Source organism: Lepidochelys kempii, chromosome 18 (assembly GCF_965140285.1).
Source record: "Lepidochelys kempii isolate rLepKem1 chromosome 18, rLepKem1.hap1, whole genome shotgun sequence".
In the NCBI taxonomy this organism is placed as follows: domain Eukaryota; kingdom Metazoa; phylum Chordata; order Testudines; family Cheloniidae; genus Lepidochelys; species Lepidochelys kempii.
The window spans coordinates 7,600,664-7,625,486 of NC_136397.1; the positions used below are offsets into that span (position 1 = coordinate 7,600,664).

The 24,823-nt window shown below is 52.5% G+C and overlaps 1 protein-coding gene across 8 annotated transcripts in view; it reads left to right on the top strand.

The window, feature by feature from the left end:
• Positions 1-598: 598 nt before the first annotated feature.
• Positions 599-24,823, top strand: part of CROCC (ciliary rootlet coiled-coil, rootletin) — a 78,664-nt gene continuing 54,439 nt past the window's right edge. For 2 of the 8 annotated variants that reach the window (XM_073316699.2, XM_073316700.1), the window contains exons 1-3: positions 14,128-14,485; positions 17,480-17,621; positions 18,716-18,867. In XM_073316699.2, the coding sequence (XP_073172800.1) occupies positions 14,429-14,485; positions 17,480-17,621; positions 18,716-18,867 (351 nt within the window). In that variant the 5' untranslated portion in view covers positions 14,128-14,428. Of the gene's footprint in view, positions 3,087-14,127; positions 14,486-16,341; positions 16,545-17,479; positions 17,622-18,715; positions 18,868-24,823 lie in introns of those variants that run through there. The other 6 variants (XM_073316691.2, XM_073316694.2, XM_073316697.1 and 3 more) reach the window with 5 other exon arrangements.

Here is a 24,823-nt window from a genome sequence, read left to right on the forward strand (position 1 = left end):
CTTTTTGAAAGGTGCTAACAAATGGCCTGAGAGCTTCTGAGCACTTAGATTAACTACAATAGGTAACTGATGGGGAAAAGCTGTTAATTGGACTACTCTGGTTAATTAGCTGTAACTGAGCAAAACTCTGAAATTCCTTAAGTTTTCATGGTTTGATATTAAGTCTCTGACATAGTTAGATGCAATGAAGGACAGAGCTATGGTTGCCTTTTTTATGGAGCTGGGCTTAAGATTTCTCTTTTAAAAAAAAAATATTTTCTTATCTATTTATTTCGAGGTGAAGGCCTTTACCAGTATGAAGTCCTGCTATTTTTTTAAGTGTTCCAACTTTGTCTGTCTGTCTTTTTTTTTTTAATTTCAAACTGGATGATGAGGATTTGATTTTCTGGTATTTAAAAAAAAAAATCCCGAGAATGTGCTTAATTTTGCCTCTTTGAGCCACTGGAAGAGCACGTAGGAAAAACAGGTGGGAAATGTAACATTAAATTAACAATAAAATGTTTTGAGGGTAAGTATGATTCCTGTTTGTTTTTCAGAGTTATCCGACATGAATTAGACAGGCTCTGCTGTGATTGTAGGGAATTATTCCCTGATTTATCTTCTTTCTTCTTCCTGATATAGAGAGGGGCGCAGCTGGGTACCAGAAGTATATGCACTGAAATACCAAGGCAGCTGCCAATGGTCTGAGGGCATGTGGGGAAGGCACAGTAGAAATGTGCTGAATAACAATGACCTTAACATCTAGCACAACCACACAGGACCCAAGTGGAATGAAGGGTACGAATAACCTGACAAGGTGATGGGGTCTGTTGAACAGTTGGCGTTATGGCTGGCAAGGTGGTCTCCTGTGGTGGTGAGAAGAATGAATTAGGTGGAATGTTCAGAGTGTAGCGTTCATGAGGCAGCACATGACCACCAGTAGCGTTGATCTGGCATATACCCTACCCTGCTTCCATTGTCTTCAAGTATCAAACCCCCTCACCCCCCCAAGAGTGAGGGCAGTGCCATCTGTCTCTTGCCAAGGAGCTGAGAGCAGAAGTGAGAATCCTGCACAGATGGGAACTTCGGGGAAAAATGTGTCATTTGGCTGGCTGGCGCCTCCTGCTGGGGAGAGATCAGAGCCTCCTCAGGGCCTGAGCTGAAGCCGGTGGAAACTCTTCCTTTGTGTTCAGTGGGCTTTGAAAGAACTAGTGTGAGAGGAACACTGGTCTGGACTGATTGGACAAGCAAATCCTCTGCCCCATCTGCTAATGCTGAGCAAGGGAGAAGGGTTGGGAGAATCCTGGAGCCCTGGGATATCCTGCTGGATTATTTAGAGACCCGTGAGTCCTGCTGGATTATTTAGAGACCAGTGAGTCTCAGACCACATGCAGTGTCTCTAGGCTTGACCCTCTTTTGCACCAGAAGTGAAAGCAATTTTTTACTTAGTGCCCAAAACTGCTGAGGTCTCCGCAGTACAAATAGACACGGTCTCTGCCCTGAAGACCTTACAGTCCAAGGCCTTGATCCTGGAGACTCTTACCTGTGAACTGTGAGTGGGCCAGGTGACAGGGTAATCTGCCCTTTAAGGGCAGTACTTCCCACTGGTCATCCCTCCCCATCACATGGTGTGGCCCTTTAAGGGTTTGGGGCTCCACAAGCTGTCACCTCTCTTGGGCAGAGACCCGTCTCTCCCTCCTGACAGAGGTCCTTCTGGGCTCTGCAGTTCCCTGCCTATACTGTGATACCCAGCAGGACAGAGTGCTTAGAGCCCAGTGTCTCTGCTCTGCTTACTCTTTGAAGGTTATGAACAGGGTAATTGCCAATGTCTGTATGTTACAACACAGCTTTTTCTAAGCAAGCACCTTTATTAAGGTAAAAGCATGACAGAGAAAACATTAAAAACAATAAAAGAACCTACGTGCATGCTAATAAGCTTACCAGAGATCACCCCCTATCTCCAAAAAGATTCTGGTCCATGTCAGTCCTTCCACCTCTCCTCTGAGGAGTGGGGCCCTCCCCTCGGAGAGAAGGTCCTGTCTGTTGGCTGGATCAGAAAAAAGGCCCCGAGTCAGTTTAAACCCCGGCTATTTATCCCCAAGGCGCCTCTCTGTCTGCTGGACTTGGGAGAATCCAGTTTGCCTGAGTACAAGTGAGCCTCCCCAGGAGGTGGTGCCTCTCTGGAGGTGTTACAAACCTGACAATCGCCCCCCCAACCCCCACACTGTTCCTAGTCCCTGTGGAGCCATGGTTCCTGTCACCCATGGAATTCCTGACAACTCCTGGACCATAGTGATGCATAAACATTATACAGTGAGATCTCCCAAATATGTTGCAGGAAATTGCCATCTCTGTCACGGATCACTGGGAGGAGGGTGGAGAATTATCTTGTAGCCCTTGACCCTAAGCAGTCATACTTGGCAGATGTCATTTCCCTCCCCACCCCCAACTAGAAGTTTGGGATTTAAAGAATTGTCACTTGTGAGTCTTAAGGTTGGATTTGAATCCTTCCTCGGCACAGGGAAAGGGTCTGGGTGGGCCAGGGCCAAAGAACAGTGATTGAGGAATGGAGGTAGGGCAAGTGTCCTGAATTGAAATCCATGACGGCAGCTAGCATCCTGCACTGTTACTGACATGTTCACAATCACAGTTGTGATTAATCTATACCACTGGCCAGTTCACTGAAGCCATCTGGGGAGAGAGAACCCTTCGCGCCCAGTCAAAATTTATGAACAAAAACTGGCAAGTCCTGGAAAAACCTGACTGCTATAGCAATGTGTCACTGATTGGGCAGGCAGGTTTTGTTTACCAGCACCCTGTGGAGTCATAACCCCTACCAGCTAATGAGCTTAAGGAGGGCAGTACGTACGACAACAGGCTGAGTTATGATGTGGGCGGCTGGGCTCCTGGTACCTGGTTACCAGCAGGAATTCAAGGGGTTAGTGTGGCCATGCTGGAGCCGGCAGTGACCTTGTCCAACAAAAGAGACCTCACCTGAATGTCACGTAGTACTGGCAGCATGTGCCCAGCTCTATAGTAACCAGCCCTGGGAGAGTAACCAACACGCCAGCAAGCCCCAGAGCAACCTAACAGAGCGATCACTACAGGTGAGTACGGGCGTGAAGGTGGAAGGGGAGCGTGAGGTTTAACACTAATTGTGCTCCCTGGCTGTGGTGGGAGCAGGGGCCACCTGGTGCTTGGTGAACGAGGGGTTAAATCCAGCTCAGCTTCCCTCCACCTCCTGGGAAGGTGCTCAGGGAAAGGGCTCTGAAAGTGGTTGCTTTGCAGACAGTGGAGGGATTCTTAGGGTGTTTAACTTCCCATCGCCCTTCCTGCTGCAGCCGTTTGATGTCTTGTTATTAACGCTTCTCAGACCTTGCTAACTGCAACTGGCCTGTTGTCTGCTGGGTCACCCCACCAGCTAAACATAACGCTGGGAAGGAGAGTGGATCCAACCCCTCTCTGCAGAAGGAAACCTGGTCAGGGTGTCAATCTCCCTTTGTGAAATCCAAAGGCGACAATGTGTGAACGGTGCGTACAAACGTCCCGGAGTTGTACCACGTGACGGTTCGGACTCTTGGAAGGTCAGGTGTAGCCCGGGCATAGACGGAGGCCTTTTCAGCAAGAGCAAGGATTTTATCGGTGCATGATTTTTTGGCTGCTGCACAGAAATGTCTCCCTGGCCAAACACCTCCAGCAATTTCTAAAATAAAATCAAAATACAGTTTTATCCCGAGCCAAAATCCATCTTTGTTCGGTACACAGAGGGTGCGTTTACACTACAGCATTTCATGCGGCTGAACCTGTATTCCACCAGCAATGGTGTAAGCAGCAGTGGAGATGGGGATGAGTTTCATGCTATCAGGTTGAAGACCCCTGTGTGCGCTTGGTCTACGCACCCTCGTTTTCACAGTCACTAGCACTTGTTGGTCGCACTGCTGTTGGCCAACGGTCATGCCGTCTGCTAGCCAAGGCAAAGCAAGCTGAGGTTCTCCCTGGGTAGAGCTCTCCCAGTCTGAAGCCATACCACCTGGTGCTGGGGTACTGTGCGATCACTCAAACTAAGCAGAGCCAGGCTTGGGTCAGCAGTTGGCTGAGAGACCTTCAAGGCACAACCCTGGCGATTCTCTAGGTGGTGCTCTTCCCTTTGAGTTACTGCTGGCCCAGTCGTAGGGGGCTTTACACATGAGATGCTGCTATTAAAAAGCCCAAACAACGAGGAGTCCTTGTGGCACCTTAGAGACGAGCTTTTGTGGGCTAGAGCCCACTTCTCTTCTGCCCAAATAAATGTGTTCGTCTCTAAGGTGCCACAAGGGCTCCTCGTGGTTTTTGCTGATACAGGCTAACACGGCTGCCCCTCTGAAACCTGTCATTAAAAAGCCAGAGACGCTATTTTCTTTCTTTCTTTCTTTTTTTTGGCGGGAGTTATGCTCATTAGCGCTTGTGTCCTGGCCAAATTCTAACATGGTTAACCTGGGCCCCGTTTTGTCTGAGAATGGGTCGTGTATTGTTCTCAGGTATCACCTGATGGCTAGAAGTGAACAAGCTTCGAGCCAACGCTTCAAGATTTCTCTCTCTTTGGAGGCAGTGCTTCATGCCTAGCCGGTTTCACTGGTTGATTAATCGTTAATTTCGCTTCCTGTCTCATGCATGGAGCATTTTTATGTCACTTTTGGTTTCTGTTGCCACATCCTGGGATTGTGTCCACTAGCACAGGTCTGGGATTGTGGGATCAGGGCTTAAATTAGAACAAATTTATGTAGACTGTAAACTGTTTGGGGCAGGGAAACGGGGTCACCGGCATGCTCTTCCCCAGCTGGGTGTTGGCCAAGAAATATAGCACCAGAGCTGCTGCAGTTTGAGTTTGGGGGCAGGACAGTTCCTTCTCCATCGAGTCAGGGCAATGGCTAAGAGAAGCTCCTTCTTTACTTTCCAAGCTCCATGCAGGGGGCTAGGAACAGTGGCAGCGAGAACTTGTGGCGGAGCTAGGGGACTCTTTTGCAGATCCCATGTTAATGCTGGGCTCTGCATTTCTTCCATGCTGATGCTGAAGAGGCCACCAGACGGTTTTGGGGAAGTGGGGAGAGGATAGGAGTGGGGCCTGAGCATCTTTAATAGTGTTATTCTCAGGCCTTGGCGCTCTCCCTTCCTGGACAGAGAATCAGCTGAGGAGTAGAAAAAGGCACTGATGCACTTTTTGAAAACAGATTAAAACCTTCCAGTTTTTCTTTATAAGGATCCTGCTTAAAAAAAAAGCTAGTGAATTTCAAAGAAATTCAAGCGGGTGTCCCTTTAAGTACATTCCATCTCTTTAAATCTTCCAGGGAAGAAACCATTATAAATTTCCTTTCCTATACTGTTTTATAGTGTTAATGTGGACTGTCGAACATCTGCCACATTCCACCCCAAAGGTGGCTGCATTTTTGCCCCATGTAAAATGATTCCTGTATATCATTTAAGTTCTCTCAAATCCTTTAGGGCGAATACTGACCGTTTACATTTTTATAACAACCTTGCAACTGACTGGCTATATAACCATGGTCATGTTTCTACACCTCTCTGTGCTCTAGTTACCCCCTATGTATAATATAGATAACACTTACATTGACCCTGCTTTGTAAAGTGCTTTGAGATCTACAAATGAAAAGCATTGTTTGTATGCAAAATCTTAATACCTTGCTGGAGAGTTTTATTGCTGTAAAATGTTTCAGAGCTCTGAATTCAGGGCATGTCATTGAGATGCCTTTAATCAAGAAACTAAACTTGTTTGGAGTGGAAGGGAAATGTAGATGATAAATGAAAGCTGTTATCCAATCAGAGGGACAGAAATTACCATGTGCCTTTGCTGACCAATCATACAGCTCAAATAGCTGAATATCAAATGAGCAGCCGAACAGTTCCTCCAAAGCTTCTGTAGCTTCTAGGTGTTTGTAAAAGCTATTAGTTAAATAGCTTTCATGGCAAACACATTTGTAAAGCGATGCAAACAGAAAAGTAACAAGCAGAAAAAATGGTTGCATTCCTCAAACACATTGTTTGTAACGAACAGTTCCACGAGCTGTAGTGATCTCACCAAACGGGGGGAAATGCCCGGAAGTCTGGCAGGTCTCCTGGGCTCCTTCGAGGGGAAGGATACAGTTAAGTAGGAATGGCCCAGTGCTTTGTCAAACCCAGCTGCTAATATCTGCCTTGTGTGTGATGCTCGGAGCAGTTTGCCAAGCACGGGAGACAAGACTTACGTGGCGACACAAGCTCAGGAGGATTTAACAGCTTTAAAACGGCAAAGTAACGGGCACGGCCAACCTCCAGCCCTAGTGTAGTCCGGTTACTGAGGCCTTTCAAGCTATGGTGATCAAGTTATCTGGTGAGAAGGTATTGAATTTCATGGATACGTGTAAGCTTTGTTTAATGCTGAGGAAAGTAAGTACATAGAAAGTTCCATGGAGTACTAGATGGAGCTACTATAAGGTGGGTGCATAACTGGTTGGGAAACTGTTCCCGGAGAGTGGTTCACAGTCATGCTGGAAGGGCATATTGAGTGGCGTCCCATAAGGATCAGTTCTGGGTCTGGTTCTGTTCTAGATCGTCATCAATGATTTAGATCAGTGGTTCTCCACCAGAGGTCTGGGGCCCCCGGGGACTGCAAGTGGGTTTCAGGGGGGTCTGCCAAGCAGGGCTGGCATTAGACTTGCTGGGGCCCAGGGCAGAAAGCTGCCGCCCCACCGCCTGGGGCTGAAGCCCAGGGCTCCAAGCTCCACCATTCTGAGCTGAAGCCAAAGCCTGAGCAATTTAGCTTTGCAGGGCCCCCTGTGGCGTGGTTGTGTCCCCCCCCCCACAAGCAACTGCCCTGCTTCCTGCCCCCTAACGCTGGCCCTGACAGTAGTTGAGGCACAGGTGGGCCATGGAGTTTTTATAGCACCCTGGGGGGGCCTCGAAAAGAAAACGTTGAGAACCCCTGCTCTGAGTAACAGCTATCACACTGGTTCCTTGTACTTCCCCAGTCTGTCTGTATCCAGCTGTTTGTCTCTTGACTTATGCTTAGATTGTCAGCTCTCTGAGGCAGAAACTTTGTACAGATCCTCCACCCTGAGGTTCTGGTCTGTGACTTGGGTTCCTAGGCATTGGGATAATACAAATAATATATAATAATCTGAAGCATGTGCGGGCCAAACACAACAGAAGATATTGAGGGACTGGTAGCCAAATTAGTGAAACTGACTAGTGCAGATGGGGGGGGCTAAGCAGGCTACTAAAGGAAGCCAACAGTAGCCCTGGTGAAATCTATGCTAGATGGCAACAGTTTCATAATAGCATGTGCACTTCTGCTGTTCAACCCAGGCACGGATTGGGCTTTCGGTGCACTCTGGATGAGCCTGGAGCTGGTGCGGAACCAGGGTGCTGGTGGATGCAGGGTGGCCCCGATCCCTGTGCATGTAAATTGGACCCGGTTGAAGATTCCAGTACACAGCCTGGCCTCATTCTACTGTAGGTTTTTTTACGGGACATGCATCGCTGTGGTACCAAAGGGCCAAACTGGCTTAGAGGAGTCAAGTCCTCCATGCATGTGTAGGGGCCATTGGTGCACAGAGCCAGGAGGATGGGTATATGGGGCAGGACCCCATGAAAACAAGAGTGGCCTGGACTGGGAGCATTCTGGGGTGGTGGGGAGACCCTGAGGGCTTCACCCCCTTAGTTTTGGGAAGGGAGAATGTGGAGTGCATTCGGGGACAGATGCAGGGGTGGGATGGGGCCAAGGCATCCCAGTGAGGTGGGACATGGAAGGAGGGAGATCTCACTAATGGAGCATGTGTGGAGACCCTGCCCCAGGGGTATTGTGGGGGCAGCAGGGCAGAGCACCCCTATTTGTGTGGGGTGTCCAGGGGCAGGTCTCCCCCCTCTCTGGGGGTTGTGGTGGGAGGAGGCCCCCTGGCTCTATCTGTGAAGGGGGAAGGGCAGGACCAGACCCCTGCAGGGGGCAGCTGTGTTTGGCCCTGCCACTGGTAACCCTGTAACCCTCCTTCTTCTTCTCTGCTCTGCTGGCTCCTCCCTAGCTTGCTCCCCCCATGCCACGTAAATACAACACTCTGCAACTGCGGGGGGGCTCTGGTGCTGAACACAAGGTTCCTCGTGACCAACAGGGCGCTAATGGTCTTGCCGCCCGTCTCAGTGGCACGCCTGGCATCTCGCACATCCAGGCAGAAATGCTCCTCAAGAGCTCCGTGTGGCTCACACGCTTGTCTCTTTCACCAACAGAAGCTGGTCCAATAAAAGATATTGACTTCCCCGCCTCCCCCTCCCATCACAGCTAAGGCTCCCATCGCAGGGTCGGGAGAATCGATTTATTGATGGACTCTTGCAGCCGAAAGGTTAAATCATAGAATTAGCAACACGCACCTGGCATTGTTGTTATCTGTGACATCTTCTGGCAGCCTGGTGGGATCCCAAGCCACTGGGCTAGGTGCTGTTCCTCAGCAGATCTCTAAGCATTTTGCAAAGATTCAGTATCATTAGCCCCATGTCACAGAAGGGGAATCTGAGGCACAGAGCAGGGACATGACTTGCTCAAGATCACTCAGCGGACCAGTGGCAGAACTGGGACCAGAACCAAAGTCTCCTAGGCCCCATGCCACTGCTCTAGCCCCCAGGCTACACTGCTGGAGAGCACACATGCAGGACAAAAAAACAGTCCCCCAAAAGCTTGCTGCTATCCCAAATTACGGCCCTTTACACCTGAGGCCTGTGAGCATCCAGCTTAATGCTGCTTCTTCGGGCGCGTTACTGCAGTCGTGAACTATTCTGGTACCGGAAGGCGGGGAGGCCTGCACAGAGGGAGTATATTTGCACAGACTGAGCAGTAATCACCCGGCCAGAGCACGGCTGGGGTCTGGATCAAAACTACAAAGGGTCCAGATTTACCAAACCCAGTCTCCTTCCCCATCAATCTTTCAGCTCCCATGACCTTGCCCCCACCCTCCCCAGTTCCAGTCAGATACTCTTGGCTGCCTCGATCCCAAGCCTCCTGCCTTAATCCCCCTGCTCCCTCCTTTCATGATGTCTGTTCTGCGTAAACCCATCTCACTGCTGAGCCATCTGCTGCTGGTGCTTTTGTTTATTTGGGTGACGCTCAATTGTTGCACTGCTTCTTACCAGCAGAGGGGACTTGCAAAGAGTAACTCAGAGCAGGCAGGGATGGGGGGGGGCCTTGGGGGTTCCCTAACCTACCTTGGACAGCACGGGAAGGATCCAGATCCAGAATCACCCTGGTTCAGGCCTGCACGGCTGCCCTGCAGGGTCAGCTCACAATATCATGAGCATCCCCGCCTCAGGTCAGCAGGGCTGGTTTTACGTGGTCGAGAGTCAGCCGTGCTGCCTGTAAACCCAAGGGACGTCCGCAAAGCCCCCTGTGGGAAGAGGCGCTGAGGTCAAGCCAGCAGAAGGGTTGGGGTAGGGATAGGTCTGTGACACCTGTACTTGATCTATGTGGGGCTTTAAGTCGCTGGCTTCTGGTTTGGTTACCTTGAGAGCACAACCCTTGTTTGCAATGTGGGTCTCCTCTAAAAAGTGAATCTGGGCAAGTGGCCCCCATTCAATTGGCCCCAGGGGCATCTCAGCATCACTGCGCCACTTGTTAGACCCTCACATAAGTTTTTACTCCCGTTTCCCTGTAGGAGCCAACGCGGCTGGCAGAGGGGGGAGTTGGACTCTATTATTCCTTGTGTGTTGTTTGCTAAGTTCCGGTCAGTTACACTTGCACAACCCCACTGAAAGCAGTGGGCCTGGCACAGCTGTCGGGGAAGGCAGAACGTGACCTGGTGGAGCTCTATGCCTGGTGATGTCTGAGAAGGAGAGGCAAGCTTGACTGTGAGTCTGGGGTGATTCTGCAGGGGTGGCAGTTAGGGGAAAATATTGTTTTCCCTTTGTAAACTGAGCACCCCTCTCTCTGCCTTAGGCACTTACTGCATCTTGTCTGAAATTGAGCCCTGACCTTGCAATTTGCTCACCCGGGTGCCTCAGAGTGGTTCTGCGTGACCACCAGGGCTCACTTGCCTGATTTTTAGGGCAGGATCAGGGCATTACGCTGCAAGCTCATTGGTTTAGGGACTTGATGTTGTTTGTACAGTACACTGTACTATATGGCCCTGATCCTGATCTGGGCACCACTGTAATATAATAATAAGGGTGGTCGAGCTGAGGCCACATTTCATCGTCATGTCACACGGGTCATGTTACTGAGGCCTGGTCTACATCTTAAAACAGATCGACCAAGCTACGTTGCTCAGGGCTGGAAAAAATTTTGCGCCATAGTGAAGTCGACCTAACTCCCACTAAAGATGCAGGTAGGTCAATGGAAGGATTCCTCAGTCAGCTGAATTACCACCTCTTGGAGAGGTGGATTAACTGCATCCACAGAAACCCCCCTTCCACGGATGTGGGAAGCATCGAGGCTACAGTGGCCTGGCTCTGCCCAGTTTGTCTGGCTGGTTGTGTCTGCTCATGCAGAGTTCTAGCCCTGCTGCCCTTATTGACTTTCAGTGGGACTCAGCCGGAGGCTCACCTGAGCCTTTCATTGTGTAAGGATGGGACTCTGGGGGAGAAAATCCTGTGGCTTTGAAGAGCCCATCATCCACATCCCTCAAATGGCAGAAGTTTTGCTGGCTCGTGAGCTTTCCACCCTCTTGGACTGGGAGCCAATTGGACCTAGAAATCAGGGTTCTTCTGCCCTGAGATCTGATTTAGGATCAAAGTACCTGGCGGGACAGCCTTTGGGGGGTTTGAATCCAGTGTCTGCCATTTCTCCCATGAAATCTGGGGTGTTTGAGATCTGAGCAGTCAGCTCCAGAACCAGTCTGTCTGTCGTAGGAGTTTCTAAAGGAACACCTACGTATAGAGCATGGCAACATAGGTAGTGCTAACAACAGTGTCCGAAAAGGGTGTTTCTAGTGTAGACATGCTGACAAGCAGAGACAGCAGGATTTCTGGGCTTAGCTGCAGCTGTTAATTTCTACCTCATTCATTCTCAGTTTATTTGTATGAGATTCTCTTAGTTTACAGGCTGATTTTAAGATGAAAATACTTTTATGTTTGGGAAGGATTCTTACCAACCTAACCTCTCTACAGATGGCCTGGTGGGGAACACTGGGCTCTTCCAACCTTTGCTTCTACTTAGGGCCTTTCATTTTCAGTTACTCTTTTTTTATGGAAACATTTCCAGGTTTCACAAAAGCGGTTGTTCCATTTTTACTGATTTACAGCCAAATTTGGGACCACTTGGGTACATGAAAATACTGATTATGGTAAGGAAATCTAATCACTCCATTAGGTGGGAGCATTTATGTTAATAAGAAGTCAGTCGAAGTGTTAGAAACGAGGCTGTCTGTTAAAATAAGGCAATGTAGTGGAAGATGCACGCATGGGTGTGCATGTGTGTAAATACGGTTCATGTCCAATTTGTGAAGTAAACCACAATATTAAACTGCTTTGACTTTCAATACTTTTACTTTTTTCTATTAGTTGCTTTTTTACTGTCCTCCCCTCTCCTGATAGTAAATCTGATCTTTATCCTGAAAATTGTTAATTTTTTGCACTGATTTTCACCCGCTGTTTAATTTTTGTAATAGAATCATAGGAGGTCATCTAGTCCAACCCCCAAAGCAGGACCAAACCCCAATTTTTGCCCCAGATTCCTAAATGGCCCCCTCAAGGATTGAACTCACAACCCTGGGTTTAGCAGGCCAGTGCTCAAACGAATGAGCTATCCCTCCCCCCTACTAATAAATACTGATAAGTTACCAGGAAAGTTTAGCAAAGTAAAAACTGAAATCAAAGGGCCTCTCTTCTGCTTTAGCCGGATCAAGGTCTGAAAAGGCGGGATTCTTCAGCATTGGAGTTTGCCCACATTTGTATTACCACAGGAATGGAGGTTTGAAGTTGTCATAGTGATGGTTGCTTAGGGGTTGGGTGAAGCACCATCCCTCTCCCCCATTGGCTTGATCCCCCCCTTCCCCCCCTCCAAAGCCAGGCTACTCTTGGGTCCTAGTGCGCCCTGGTTTGCCTGCGGAGGATGATGCTGGTGACACCAGAGATGTCCCCTTGGAGGGCAGGTGAGCTGAGGCAGTGGTGGTAACACCAGTGACAGGCCCCTGCTGGGGTTTGCACGATCGCTAGCACCAGCAGAGCTGCCCCAGCACTAGTGCAGCAGTGGGAAATTCTTCTAAAAATGCTTGTGCCAGAGACAGCTGAGAAGTGTAAAATCGGGGTCCCAGCTGCGAGCCCAGAAAGACCGTGTGAATCCTGTGTCTTTGGGTACGCCTACCCTGCAGTCGGAGGTGGGAGTGCAGCTCGGGGAGGCATGCCCATTAGGAATACGGCTAAAGAAATCAGTGAAGATGTGGTGGCCCGGGCTTCAGCTCGGCCTGGGCAAGCCCAGCGGGAGCCCCAGGTACAGCGGGTCCGTGCTGCTGCGTCTCCCCTGCTATTCTCCGTTGTGCTAGCAGGATTAGCGCTGGCATGCCTGTCTGAGCTGCAGTTACACTGCCCGGTGCAGTGTAGACATACCCTTAGATGCACTGTGCCTCGGTAGGCAAGAGGACGCAGTCTAACCTGATTGGGTCAGGATAATGGCCTTTTTGGGCCAGTTGCTTCGGTTGTTGTAAATCCTGCTGCCCATCCCTCTGGCTTCTCAGGAGACCAGGTTGCTAGGTTGAAGCTGCCTTTATTCAAGACAGTGTTGCTTAGTGGGTAGAACAGGAGACAGGGAGATGGACTCACTGAGTTCCATTTCCAGCTTCTCCCACCAACCACGTTTGTTTTTCTGTGCCTCGGTTTCCCTATTTGTAAAATGGGTCTAATACAATCCACCTGCCAGGGGTGCTGTGCAGCTTTATTACCATCTGTAAAGCGCCTTGGGCTTTTCCTGGGCAAAAGGCTCCAGAGAAGGGCAAAGTATTCGTCTGATTCTCCCCACCCCTTAGTGGCAGGGGGCACAGAAAGGGGAGGAGTTAATGAACACATTTGAGAGTACTGTACTTTTTTAAGCATAGTGTGATTTACAGCAAAATTCTCAGGCCTGGGAGAGGAGCTGGGTTTTCTAGCAGGGTGATTTCTCTTCTGGACCCTTCTTGGGGGCTGAATCTGTCACATCAGCCTTTGACTAGTAAGAGTCTGATAATTTGAATCTGTGTTTCCTGCTAGCTACTGAAAGGAAGGTGCTTTCAGACCCAAGCTGTCTGTGAGATTCCAGGATGCTGAGGGATAGCAGGTGCTGGACTGGATCAGTCTGTCTGTCCCCATATCCTGCCTCTGATAGTGGACAGCATCAGATGCCTCAGAAGAAGGTTCAAGACCAGAGGCAGATTACAGTTTTGTGGGGCCCTGGGCCAGAGCAAGTGGGGGCCCCTTTCCACCCCTTCCACTTGCAGTCCCCCTGCCCCCTCCCCCATGCTCCTGCTGGGGAAACGGGGATGGGCTTCCCCCACACCCTGGCAGGAGTGCCGGGCGGGCGGAGTGGGGCAAGCCCCTGTGCCCTGACCCGGCTCCCTGGCAGAAGTGCCGGGTGGGTGTGCAGAGTGGGTTGGGATCCCATTTTTACGCCCCCCCCAGTTGTCTGGGGCCCCTGGGCATGGGCCCCGTTGGCCCAGTGGCTAATCCGCCACTGTTCAAGACCCCCCACTTCAGGGGGCAGATGTGGGGTAAACTGCCCTCCACACGGGGTCTTATCCTGCTCTTTAATAGTTAGAGATTGCCTTAAGCCCTGAAGCACGAGGCTGAATACCCCTTCCAAAGTTTTCCTTGTCAGTAATAGCAACTGCAGATTCTCCATCTGGATAGAAATGTCCACTCCCTGTTTGAATCTTGAATTCTTGGCCTCAGTATAACCCTTCACCCTATGCACACTCCGCTTTAAAACGTGTCGCTTAGCACGTTTTAACACCCTTTTATCCTCGTCTCCCCAAAGTTCTTGGGGGGCCACCAGTAAACGTCGACTCCACTTCCCCGCTCTCTCCCCCAGCGCTCGGGGCTCCTGCGGTGGCGACAGCCGGCCCGCTACGCCCCGGCCCCGGGCGCCGGCCGGCCCAGGAGCCCGCCCCGGTGTGCGCGGCGCGGGCCCCGCCTCGCCGCTCTCTGCCGGCAGGCGGCCGGGGAGCGTTAGGACCCCGAGCCGGGGGAGGACGTCCCGGAGCGAGAGCTGCAGGAAGGGGCGGGATTCCCAGGCCGCCTGCCCTCCGCCCGGGGGGCTCCCTGCCCGTGGGTCACATGCGGGAGCGGGACTTAATCCTAAGCCCCAATTCCCGGTTGTGGCGCCGTGGGCGCGGAGCAGCCGCTGTCCCCGGGGCAGAGCCCGCGGGTGGCCGCCGGCGATGGGACGCTCCTGAGCCGCTAGCAGCCGGGGAGAGGGGCTGGGCCGGCTGGTGGGGGGCTCGCGGATCTCTCGGGGGGACCCCCCCGCCCCATGAGCGCCCCCGAGCGCGCAGCGGACGCCGAGCTGAAGCTGGAGGCGGTGATCCAGGTTGGTGGGATGGTTTCGCTTTTACGAGGGACTGGTCCAGACGCGGAGCTGAAAGGATCCGGGGCAGTGACTAGCGGGGAGGGGGGAGCGCCCGGTTCTGGTCTCACTCCGGATCAGAAACTCGGCCTGCGGGACCCCAGGGCTGTCCTGGATTAACGCGGTTCCTCGTCTTGCAAGCGGAGCCTGTAAGTGAGGCGCCGACTCCCCCTCTCTGCCCAGGGCTCCGGCTCTCCCTGCTGTGGCTATTTAGCTGTTTTACACCTCCCAGTGCCAGTGAAAATTGCTGGGGGACCCAGTGCCTGATTCGGGTTTCACACCGGTTTCACACTGCTTGCAGTGGGGCTGCTCCCGATTTATACTAATACAGCTGTTATTCTGAAACCCGATTTATACTGGGGCCAACGAGAGGTGAATCAGGGCCCTGGTATATTCCAAATACTTGACTGTTTGGGTAGCAACAGTGTATGTGCCAGTCCTGAAGGGCCTCCTTGAAAATCCTGGTTGCTTTAAGGGTGACCTGCCAAGCTGATGCAGCTTTTAGGATGTATAGGTGAAGTTTGAAAGGTTGTTTTCTCCCCCCCTCCCTTTTTTTAACCATACAATATCTGGAATATTATATCTTGCCTTCCCACTTGTTGCTTGGACACCTAGAGACTCAGGGTGGGAGATGTATGAGCCAGCTATTAAAGGAGCGGTGGTGTATTTTGATCCATCCTGGAGTGTTTGTCTTCCAAACATGTGCCAAGCATTGGAGTTATATGAGTGTTTTTTTAAAAAAACATCCGTTGCTCCGGTTTCAAGCTTGTAATCGCATCATCCTCAAAGTTCTCCTGCTGGCTGCAGAGTCCTCCAGTGGGAACGGGGTGGACAAGAACTCCGACGTCTGTTACAAAAACAGCCGGGGAGGGCCCCCTTAGAGGCCTCTATCTATCTGTCTATCTATCGTAGAATGGGAAAGAAGCAGAAAAGGGCATGAGCCCAACTTTTCTACCCCCTGTGCAGGTCACCACAATGTATTAGGGCACTATTTTTATCCCCTGAAATGAAAGCTGCCAAGGAACCAGGTTCGGAGGCAGGGCTGGGTCCGACTCCAAGTGCAAGCCATTCCAGGCCAGGGGGAGAGTCTCTCTGGAAGATACCGTAGAGCTCTCAGGTGTGAGATGAGCCAACGGGTAAAGGATGCCTGTCCGTATTGCCCTGGCGGGGACGGGCGTGGTGGGGCAGGGAGAGATTAGGATCGTGTTTGTAAGGGATTCTTGGGGAGTTTGCACCTCAAAAGTGTTTGCAAAGTGCTTTGCCCATTCCTGGGTTCTGGGGGTGTCACAGCTCTGAGCTGCACCCCGAGTAGCTTGGGTCCAAATCCAGGCTCCTCATGGGGTAAGTGGAGGGGCTGGGGCTTGGTAATGGAACCGGGAGCCTTTTGCCTCCAAGCTCTCGGTTTGGGTTCTGAACTGCCAGGAGCGATGGAAGTTGCTTCCATCCTGGTGACTGTTCAGTGGCCTGTGTAAAGCGAGTGGGTTGGTCTCTGACCAGGTCCCTAGTGCTCAGATTTCCACGCCCCACGAAAACCTTTCTCACCTCCAGCCCCCTTTGCCTCTGTGGTGAGGCCGAGGATTGAATGGATGGTGTCCCGGTGGGAGCTTGCCCTGCCTGCGAAGGACCCACCATCAACCTCTGCGGGCTTTAGATCAGGCCCTACTTGAGGACTTCAGCCTCCTGGGTTGTCAGCCCAGCACTAGAGAGCGAGCGATGGGATGTGAGGATTGTTCTCCCCAGGGCCAGGAGCTGGAGGCTAGGATCTGGCGCCCACTTGATTGGGGCTGACTGTAAAAATCCTCTTGTCCTCTCATTCTCAGCCTGACCCCAGTGACTATCAGGTCTGGCCTGGCCCCGTGAATCTCCCTCAGGGAAGGGTGGGGTTGGTCCCGTTGCATCTGAAACAACCATCCATCGGCCTTGGTGGTGACAAGTGAAGGGGAAATGACCCAGGAGCCTGATGTGGACTTTCTCCCGTGTGATCTGAACCCAGGACAGGCAGGATGTGACCAGGACCCCAGAGGTGCTCTCATCCTCCCTGGGAAAAATGCTGCCACGTTTAAGCAAATGAGGATGAAATGAGGCAAATGAGGGTGTTGCCAGGGATTTTTGTGGGATGTCATAAAGTCCAGTGGATTCGGTTTATTTATTTGTCCCTGGCTGAGTCCCATCATGGGGGTGCTGGGGCACTGATCTCTTACACTAGCATCTGGGGGTTAGGGGCTGCTAAATCTCTCCCTCCCCCCAATATTTCCTTTTCCCAGCTCCTGCTGACATTTCTTTCCTCTCCTGTTTGGGGTGAATTTTGTTCTTAGCAAAGCAAAGGACGTGTAGAGTAGCCGGGGGCTGTGTAAACTCCCCCATGCCCACCACTGTTCTTGCTGCTCCTCCCTCATCTCTGCCCCAATCCTCCGTCCTGGGCCACTTGCAGGCTTGGCCCTCTCCTGAGCAGGTGCGTGCAGTGAGTTTGCAGCAGGGCTGGATATGGGATAGGGTGAAACCCGCCAGACTTGCAGGATTTGAACCCAGGTCAGCAGGGTGGATGCTAATCCCCTGGTTCCATGCTGGCTTTGCCTGTGACGTTTCTGTGGACCTCGGTCCAATCCAGCTAGACGAAGTCTTGAGCATCCCACGCTCCTGTCTTTGGCCTCTCCACAGTGAGTCACCTGTATCCCAGTCACAGCTGGTTAGGAGGGGTGGACGGCCGGGCATTGTGTCTTGATTGACTGACTGGTGTCTGAGCAGCGCAAGGCTGCCTTCCAGTATGACCATCTGGGGAGCAAGAGTTGCAGTCCCAGGAAGGTTCAGGGTGAGTTCAAGGGATTTGCCAAGGTGCACAGGGCCACGAAGGGCCAGGAGGAGGCTGTATGGGCTATGGAGGTCTCCTGGGGTAGCTCCTGTCCGTAGGGAGAACTAGCCTGGCTCCCGCGCTCAGCCTGCTGTGTTCACTCCCAACAGAAGCTGGAGAGCAGCGTGCTGACCTCAGGGGAGGGGAAGAGTTTTACCATTCGGAGCAGCTCTGAGGACAAGCCACCCACCCGCCTGCTCGCCCGGATCCGAGAGATCGTCGCTGAGAACCTGTCGGAGCAGGACAGCCCAGGTAGGGTTGTGGCAGTCCTGCCCCCCTGCCGCTCTCCGGGTCCATCAGGCTAACCTGCTCACCGCCATAGCCTACTGGGCTGAGCCTCGTGCTGCGGCAGCACGTGGGTTCTGCCCGGCCACACTAAACCACAGCCACCAAGGAGCAGCTTCTCGGTGGGTTCTCGGCTCCTGGCCCTTGCCGGGCTGTGCCCACCTGATGGCTGCACTGGTAGCTTGCCAGGAGCCTCAGGACCAAGGCTGGATGGTGTAGAATGTAGCCGCCTTTGCAGAGACTAGACCCGAGCCTGCAGTGATCCCTCTGGATCCAAGCAGGGCAGCTGCATTGCTAAATCCCCCATCCCCAATGCAGAGGTGAATGTCGCATGGGCAAAACTGGTGCTTTGTGGCCCCCCGCACAAAACCTCCCTTGCTGTGGGGCCCACCAAGCCAGGGGAGAGCTGGGCCACCCATGACAGCCAGATTAACCCTTTCAATGCCCGGGATTGTGCGCTGGTGGCCCACTGCCAAAGGTGGTCGCTGATTTAGGCAGCAAAGCGATGCAGCCCAGGGAGGGGCTAGGAGCTACGGCTGCCTTGTACCTCAGTTGATATCCGCCCCCCAATGCCCCCGACCCCACTTTCTTCTCCACCTCTTGGACCCTGCCTCTATCCATCAGCCTCTGTAAAGTATCTCCTCTGTATTCAGTCCTGCCTCTGTCTTACCACAAAGGCCTCTACATCTCGTGCCGCCACTGGCCACTGCCTTGGGAGTCTTGTGTTTGAGGGCTCCTTGGAACTCCCTGCTGCAACGCTGCCCTGGGCTCGGCAGGAAGGGGACAGGGCTGGGCTAGCCCCACCTCACTCTGTGGCACCGATGGGTGCGTCACATGGAATGTGCGTGATCACCCATGCGGCCGCGTCACTCGTATTGTTGATGTCATGCCTGTTACCAAGACCTTAAACCGGGGCGATCTGAACCCCTGCTAGGAGAACCACAGGGCCAGCTTCTTCTCCAGGCAGCTGCCTCCCTGTGGCTCTGGGGTGGGCCCCCCCAGCTGAGCGCTGATGCCCATCCTGCCCTGCTCTGCTACGGTTCTTGCTCTTCTCCCCACAGCAGCCTGCCCTGGGGAGATGTCGTCACTGCTCTCCCTCCAGGAGGAGAACCGCATCCTGCAGCAGGAGCTGTCCCGTGTTGAGGACCTGCTGGCGCAGAGCCGGGCTGAGCGCGATGAGTTGGCCATCAAATACAACGCCATCAGCGAGAGGGTAGGTGTGGGAAGCCATGCCTGTCCGGATGGGAGTGGATCCTCCCCCGCCCCCCAGGTCTGTGTTCAGGCAGGTGCTGTGTGCTCAGGGAGAAGTCCTTTGTGCCAGAAATGGGGCTTTGTAATGCGTGGGGAGGGGAGGTTGTCACTGGAGCTGGGCAAAACTTTTCATTTAAAACATTTTTTGCCCCCCAAAAGAGTTACGAGTGAGGTTGACTGAAACATTCCGCCGATTCCAGTCGATTTCACCAAAGTGTTTTGAAGTGTGGGCGGGGGAGGAACACACTGAAAAAAATTCTAAAAATGTCAGAACATTTCCTTTTGACGTTTTCCAAACAAAACATTTCAACTTTTCGCTTTGAAATGCCCTTGAATTTTATGACAAAAACATTAAAGGGAAAATAAGAACATAAGAACGGCCATACTGAGTCAGACCAACGGTCCATCTAGCCCAGTATCCTGTCTGCTGACAGTGGCCAATGCCAGGTGCCCCAGAGAGAATGAACAGAACAGGTCATCATCAAGGGATCCATCCCTTGTCTCTCATTCCCAGCTCGGGGCAAACAGAGGCTAGGGACACCATCCCTGCTCATCCTGGCTAATAGCCATTAATGGACCTATCCTCCAGGAACTTATCTAGTTCTTTTTTTTGAACCCTGTTATAGTCTTGGCCTTCACAACATCCTCTGGCAAGGAGTTCCACAGGTTGCCTGTGAGTCGTGTGAAGAAATACTTCCTTTTGTTTGTTTTAAACCTGCTGCCTAGTAATTTCATTTGGTGACCCCTAGTTCTTGTGTTATGAGAAAGAGTAAATAACACTTCCTTATCTACTTTCTCCACACCAGTCGTGATTTTATAGACCTCTATCATATCCCCCCTTAATGCTCAACGTTGAGCTGCCATGTTTCTTTGATCGACCCACAATCGTTTTTTCCCAACTTTTTGATTGGCTGAAAATTTAGAAAAATCTTGTTTTTTCAGGTGACTCGAAATAACTCAAATCCCCCCATTTTTTGGCATTACTTGCAGTGAACTGAACGATCAGTTAATTGCCCAGCTCTAGTCATTAGGCCTTAGTGAGATGCAGCAGGGCAGCTGAGTCTGAAGAAACATCCGCCCTTCCCACCTCCAGGGGTCTGCTTGGAGCCTCCTCCTCTGTGCTGGGAGGGTGTGTGTGGAGGAGGCCCATACACTGGGGATGGGGCCCTGTGTGTTCTGGCTTGGAAGCAAATCTTCCAGGTTCAATTTGGTTTGGCTCTGGTCTCTTGGGGTTGGCGACCTGGTGTGGGGACCCGCATCGCTTCGAGACTCTTCCCCAGCCGACGTGCTCAGAACAGCTCGCTTGGTGTTAAACCCAACTCTTCCCCTTCATAAACACATTGAAACCAGCTGAGAGCTGGTTAGGAACCAGGGAACTGCTGTCCTCAGGCAATGATGCTCCTTTGCCACCACATTAAGAACTGCAGCAGGGCTGGGAAGCATGTTCTGATAGTTGGATCGCAGGGCATACAGCAGCTGAGTTTCTAGCTTGTAGAGCGTCTGTGCAGCATTTCAACTCAGCCCTGGCCTGTAAGTGCTGGGGGGAGAGAGGGCTCCTGGTTGTTGCTTCTCTACCATTGTACATTGTTGCAGCGGCCTTGGCTGCTCCTGCCTCGCTAGGGGGGCCCGTGCAGTTGCATGCCTGGCTGATCTCGACCTCCTGCTGGGCGGAAAGTCCCAGCTCTCTTGCATTGATGTGCCAAGGTGGGAACATGCTTGCGGGGGCTGAGCGGTGACACGTCTCTCCTGGGCTTTAGCCCGGAATGTGTGTAGAGTTGCCACCCCTCCAGGATTGCCCTGGAGTCTCCAGGCATTAGAGATAATTCTTTCATTAAAGATTAATGTCATGTGATGAAACCTCCAGGAACATGTCCAACCAAAACTGGCAGCGCACAATGCAATGTGTTTCCCTGCCGGGGGACCCTGTGCACAGCGGCCCGTCTGGGGCAGTGACCTGGTGGGATACGCAGGTTGGCTGATCCCGAGGGAAGTTGTGTGTGTTCTTGTCCACGCCGGGATCACGGGCCTGTCTGGGCATGTTCTTGCAGGGAATGTGACCGGGGCTTGCTGGGACTTGTCCCAGAGGAAATAAACAGCCTGGTGGTTAATGATTGGGATAGCAGCCGGTCGGTGTCCTTGGCACTCACCTTGGGGATGGGATACTGACCTGCGCCCGACACAGCCAGGTGGGCTGCGGTGGTTAAACCACAGAAAAGGCCCTTCCAGTGACACCGAGCATCTGATTTGAAACCAGCAGCTATAACGGAGGCTCGGAGTCGCGTCCTTTGTGCGACTCCGGCTGCAGCGAAGGCCCCGCGGGGGAAGTTGGGCCAGAGGGACCCTCCCACTCCCAACTCCCACCCGTCGGGCTGCTTGAATGGAGGTTTTGTGCAGGGATTTCTCCAAGTGCAGTAACAAATCTCCGTGAAAAGCACTTAGGTCAGAGCCCCTTGGTGGGCTCTGGACCCCAGGGGTGGGAGGGTGGTGGGTGGTGGTTGCATCTGTTCTTGGGTGTGTAGATAGCATCTGTAGTGCTGTATGGCAGCTGAACTGCACCCAGCTAATAACATGCGGTGCAGAGGAGTTTGCATGAGTAGGTCACAGTATAGACCCCAACCCAGGGGCGGTTGCGGGAGCCGAAGGTTGGGAGTTGTTTGAAGGAGTGGACAGGGGTGGCATTAGGCTGTTCCCAAGTGTGGGGCAGTGGGAGAAGGGAGAAAGTTTGGAGTGGGGAAGGGGACTTAGGCTCACCGCCTCAAGAATGATCCTGTCTGCGGCCATCGGTATGGACTTGGGGCAGCTAGCCCCTCGTGCCGCTGAGGCTACATGTCTATATTTAGCATGCTAAATGGAAATAATAATAATTAATAAACCACAGCTCTGGGATAGTGCTTGTCATCAGTAGATCTCAAACCATGAAGTCAGGATCATTATCCCCTTTGTGCAGGTGGGGAAACTGAGGCACGGAGGGGGGACATGACTTGTCCAAGATTACCCAGCAGGCCGGTGGCTGAGCCGGGAACAGAATGCAGGTCTTCTGAGTCCCAGTCCTGTGCCTGATCTGCGAGGCAACCTTCCTCTTTGCTAGCCCAGCCCATCCCTGGAGGAACATGTTGCCTTTCTCAGTCACTGTTTCAAGTGTCGTCCTGGTTGGTGGTGACTGGCAGGTGCTCCCAGCTGGTGCTGCTGCCGTGGCCCGTGTTACAGCAGTTGCGGACGGTGATGGGTCTCTGTCCATTTCCTGGTGGATTAGTGTCCCCGTTGTGAAATCACCGGCACAGCTGGCACCAACTGGCCCCTGCTGTCAGCCCCGGGGCCAAGGGCAGAGTGGCGAGGGGGCACTGACTGGTAGAGCGGAGTGCCGCAGGGCCGGGGCAGCACGCCAGTTGGGAATTGTGCAGCCTAACCCGGCACCGTTATATTCCAGACCCCCAAATTATGGGGGCTGGCGGCATCTCCGCACTTGTAGCCCAGAAACTGGGGGAGCAGGGGCTGTGGCAGGGCGGCGCGAGCCCCCTCAGGGTTTCTCATCTTCTTTGGAGGGAGCATTTTGGGCTAGCGACATTCCTGGTGTCCGTGGCAACGGGGCAGAAGAATGGAAGGAATCCCTGGTTGCTAAGGCAGCAGTTGCTAGGGGAGATGGTAAACTTTGTTCATTCCAGGGCCTGAGCCTTTGGAAAAGGCCCCTTTTACAGAATACTTAATAATACTAATAATGAGATGAGCAGAGAGGTGGGGCGGGGTCACCCCTTGAGTTTATTCCAGGCTCCACCAAGCTGGGACGATATAAACACTGGAGAGACTTGAAAACAATTGAGAATAGCTTCGAAATACCAGCGGACCAGATCTTGGTGCCACTGACGGAAATCTCTTTGGGAGCAGGTTGGCCCCTGCAGTTGGGAATCTTTTTCCCCCCATGTGAATGGGAGGCACCCGAAAATGAAGGTTACATGTCTGAGGCTTGGTAACTCTGGCTTCTTGGTCTCGGGAACCTTGCTTGGCTTCTCTGGGGCCACAGAGGTGGTTTTGATGCATGTAACCGCCGTCGCAAATGCAGCAACAAAATCCAGGGGATGGGGCACCACACTGGGAGTCGGAAGTCCTGGTGGTAATTCCCAGCTGTGCTACTGACCTGCAGCCTCAGTTTCCCCAGCTGTAAAACAGGCACAAAGATATTGACTCTTCTTTGTAAAGTGCTTTGAGATGTAGGGATGGCAGACTGCCCAATAAGCATTACGTATTGTTGTTGGGTTTTTATTTTATTGCACAATTTAATTTTTTTTTTTAAGAGAAAAAATGATTTTCCTTCTAGCTCCCGTTTTGTAGCCGGAGGACCCAAGGTGATCTGGCTCATCTGTTCGCTTGCCTGATAATTTATTTTTTTCTTCTTTTCCCCATGATTCCTGCCCCTGTTCAAAATAATGGCTTAACTGGATTTTCAGCAACAGGTAGGACGTCTGTAAGCAAACAGGTGCAGAGTGCGGGAGCCGAGCAAACGGGACACCCAGCAAATCTGTATGTTTCAGGCTCGTATGTGGCTCGACGTAAGAGAGAGCGCGTGTGACTAGGAGAAGAGGGACAGATTAGAAACAAAAATATGAATCAGTTCTAATATTACCTCTTGTACTGTGCTCCTAACATGCCTTGCAAATATGGACCGATAATATTAACCCCGTTGTACTGATGGGGAAACTGAGGCCCAGAGAGGGGGAGGGACAACCCCTAGGTCACCACTGGGAGATCTGGGAATAGAACCCAGCTCTGCTTGATTCACCCGATCTGACTGGAGAAGAAGCGGACCTGATCTCCTGGGGCTGCTGCATGGCTAAAATCCGTTGCATTTTCTAAGCATAGAAACAAGTCTGTCTTTTAAAGAAGGTGAAGTCAGGGCGTTAAACTTCCAGACAGGCACAGCCGCTAATGGGCCCTTTTCTCTGTGGGGAGGCTCGGATTGGCCCTGCGGCCCCTTCACCGGGTATTGAGCGGCCTGTCTCTCAAACCTGTAGAGTTTCTGAAGTGCCAGTTACCATTGTCTCTTGGGGTCGTGTGCTGTAAGGGTCCAGAAGTGGACATGGGAAGAGCGGTGCCACCGGCTGTTGAGGTGTTGCCCCTTCTCTGCTGCGTTAGCAAGCTGCCCCCCGAGCGCCGTCGCTGGGGAAATGAGCCAGCGTCTCTTGGTTTGAAACACCTCCGCCTGGAGTAGACGTAAGAGCCCTTCCCCCTTCTCTACACATCAAGCACCTCGAAGCACGTCATTCACGAAAGCGCCGTATGGGGTGGGTGCATGTTGTCGTGCTCACTTTACAGATGGGGAAACCGAGGCACAGCTGATGAGCATGTCAGGGAGTGATGAGCCTTGATATGTTCCTTGTGTCCTGAGCCCTCCTGCAGAGGCAACATGCCCTGGGGCACGGTGTGTGTGGAGGGGGAGCACCCTGCTCATGAACCACCCCCTCAGGCTCACACTGATTAGTTTGGGGGCGGGGTGGGGAGGGGCAGTGTCCTAGATCAAGACCCTCGAGGATGGAGAACCGGGGGGGAATATCACTGGAGCTCTCCAATACCAAACGAAACTGAACTCCTCTGAATCTCCGTAGTGACGCTGCTTGGGGGAGTTCTGCACGGCGCTCTCTGGCTGCCTGGCGGGTCTGCCGACGTGCCGAGGACGGGGGCTAGCGTCTGTCTGTCCATGTCTGGTGCAGACACCTGGCCAGCAGTCTCCAGCTGAGCATGAACTGGCTGCTCCGCAGACCCCCCTGGCACCGGGTTGGTCACGCGACCCCCTCTGGGCCTGTGCAGGCAGGCTGGAGCGGTGGCCAGGCCACGGATTACAGTCGCTCTGTGTCTCGTTTCCGAGCTGCCCATTAGAATGTGAATGCGTCTCCAGGCGGCTTAGGGGAGACAATGCACAAACTGGG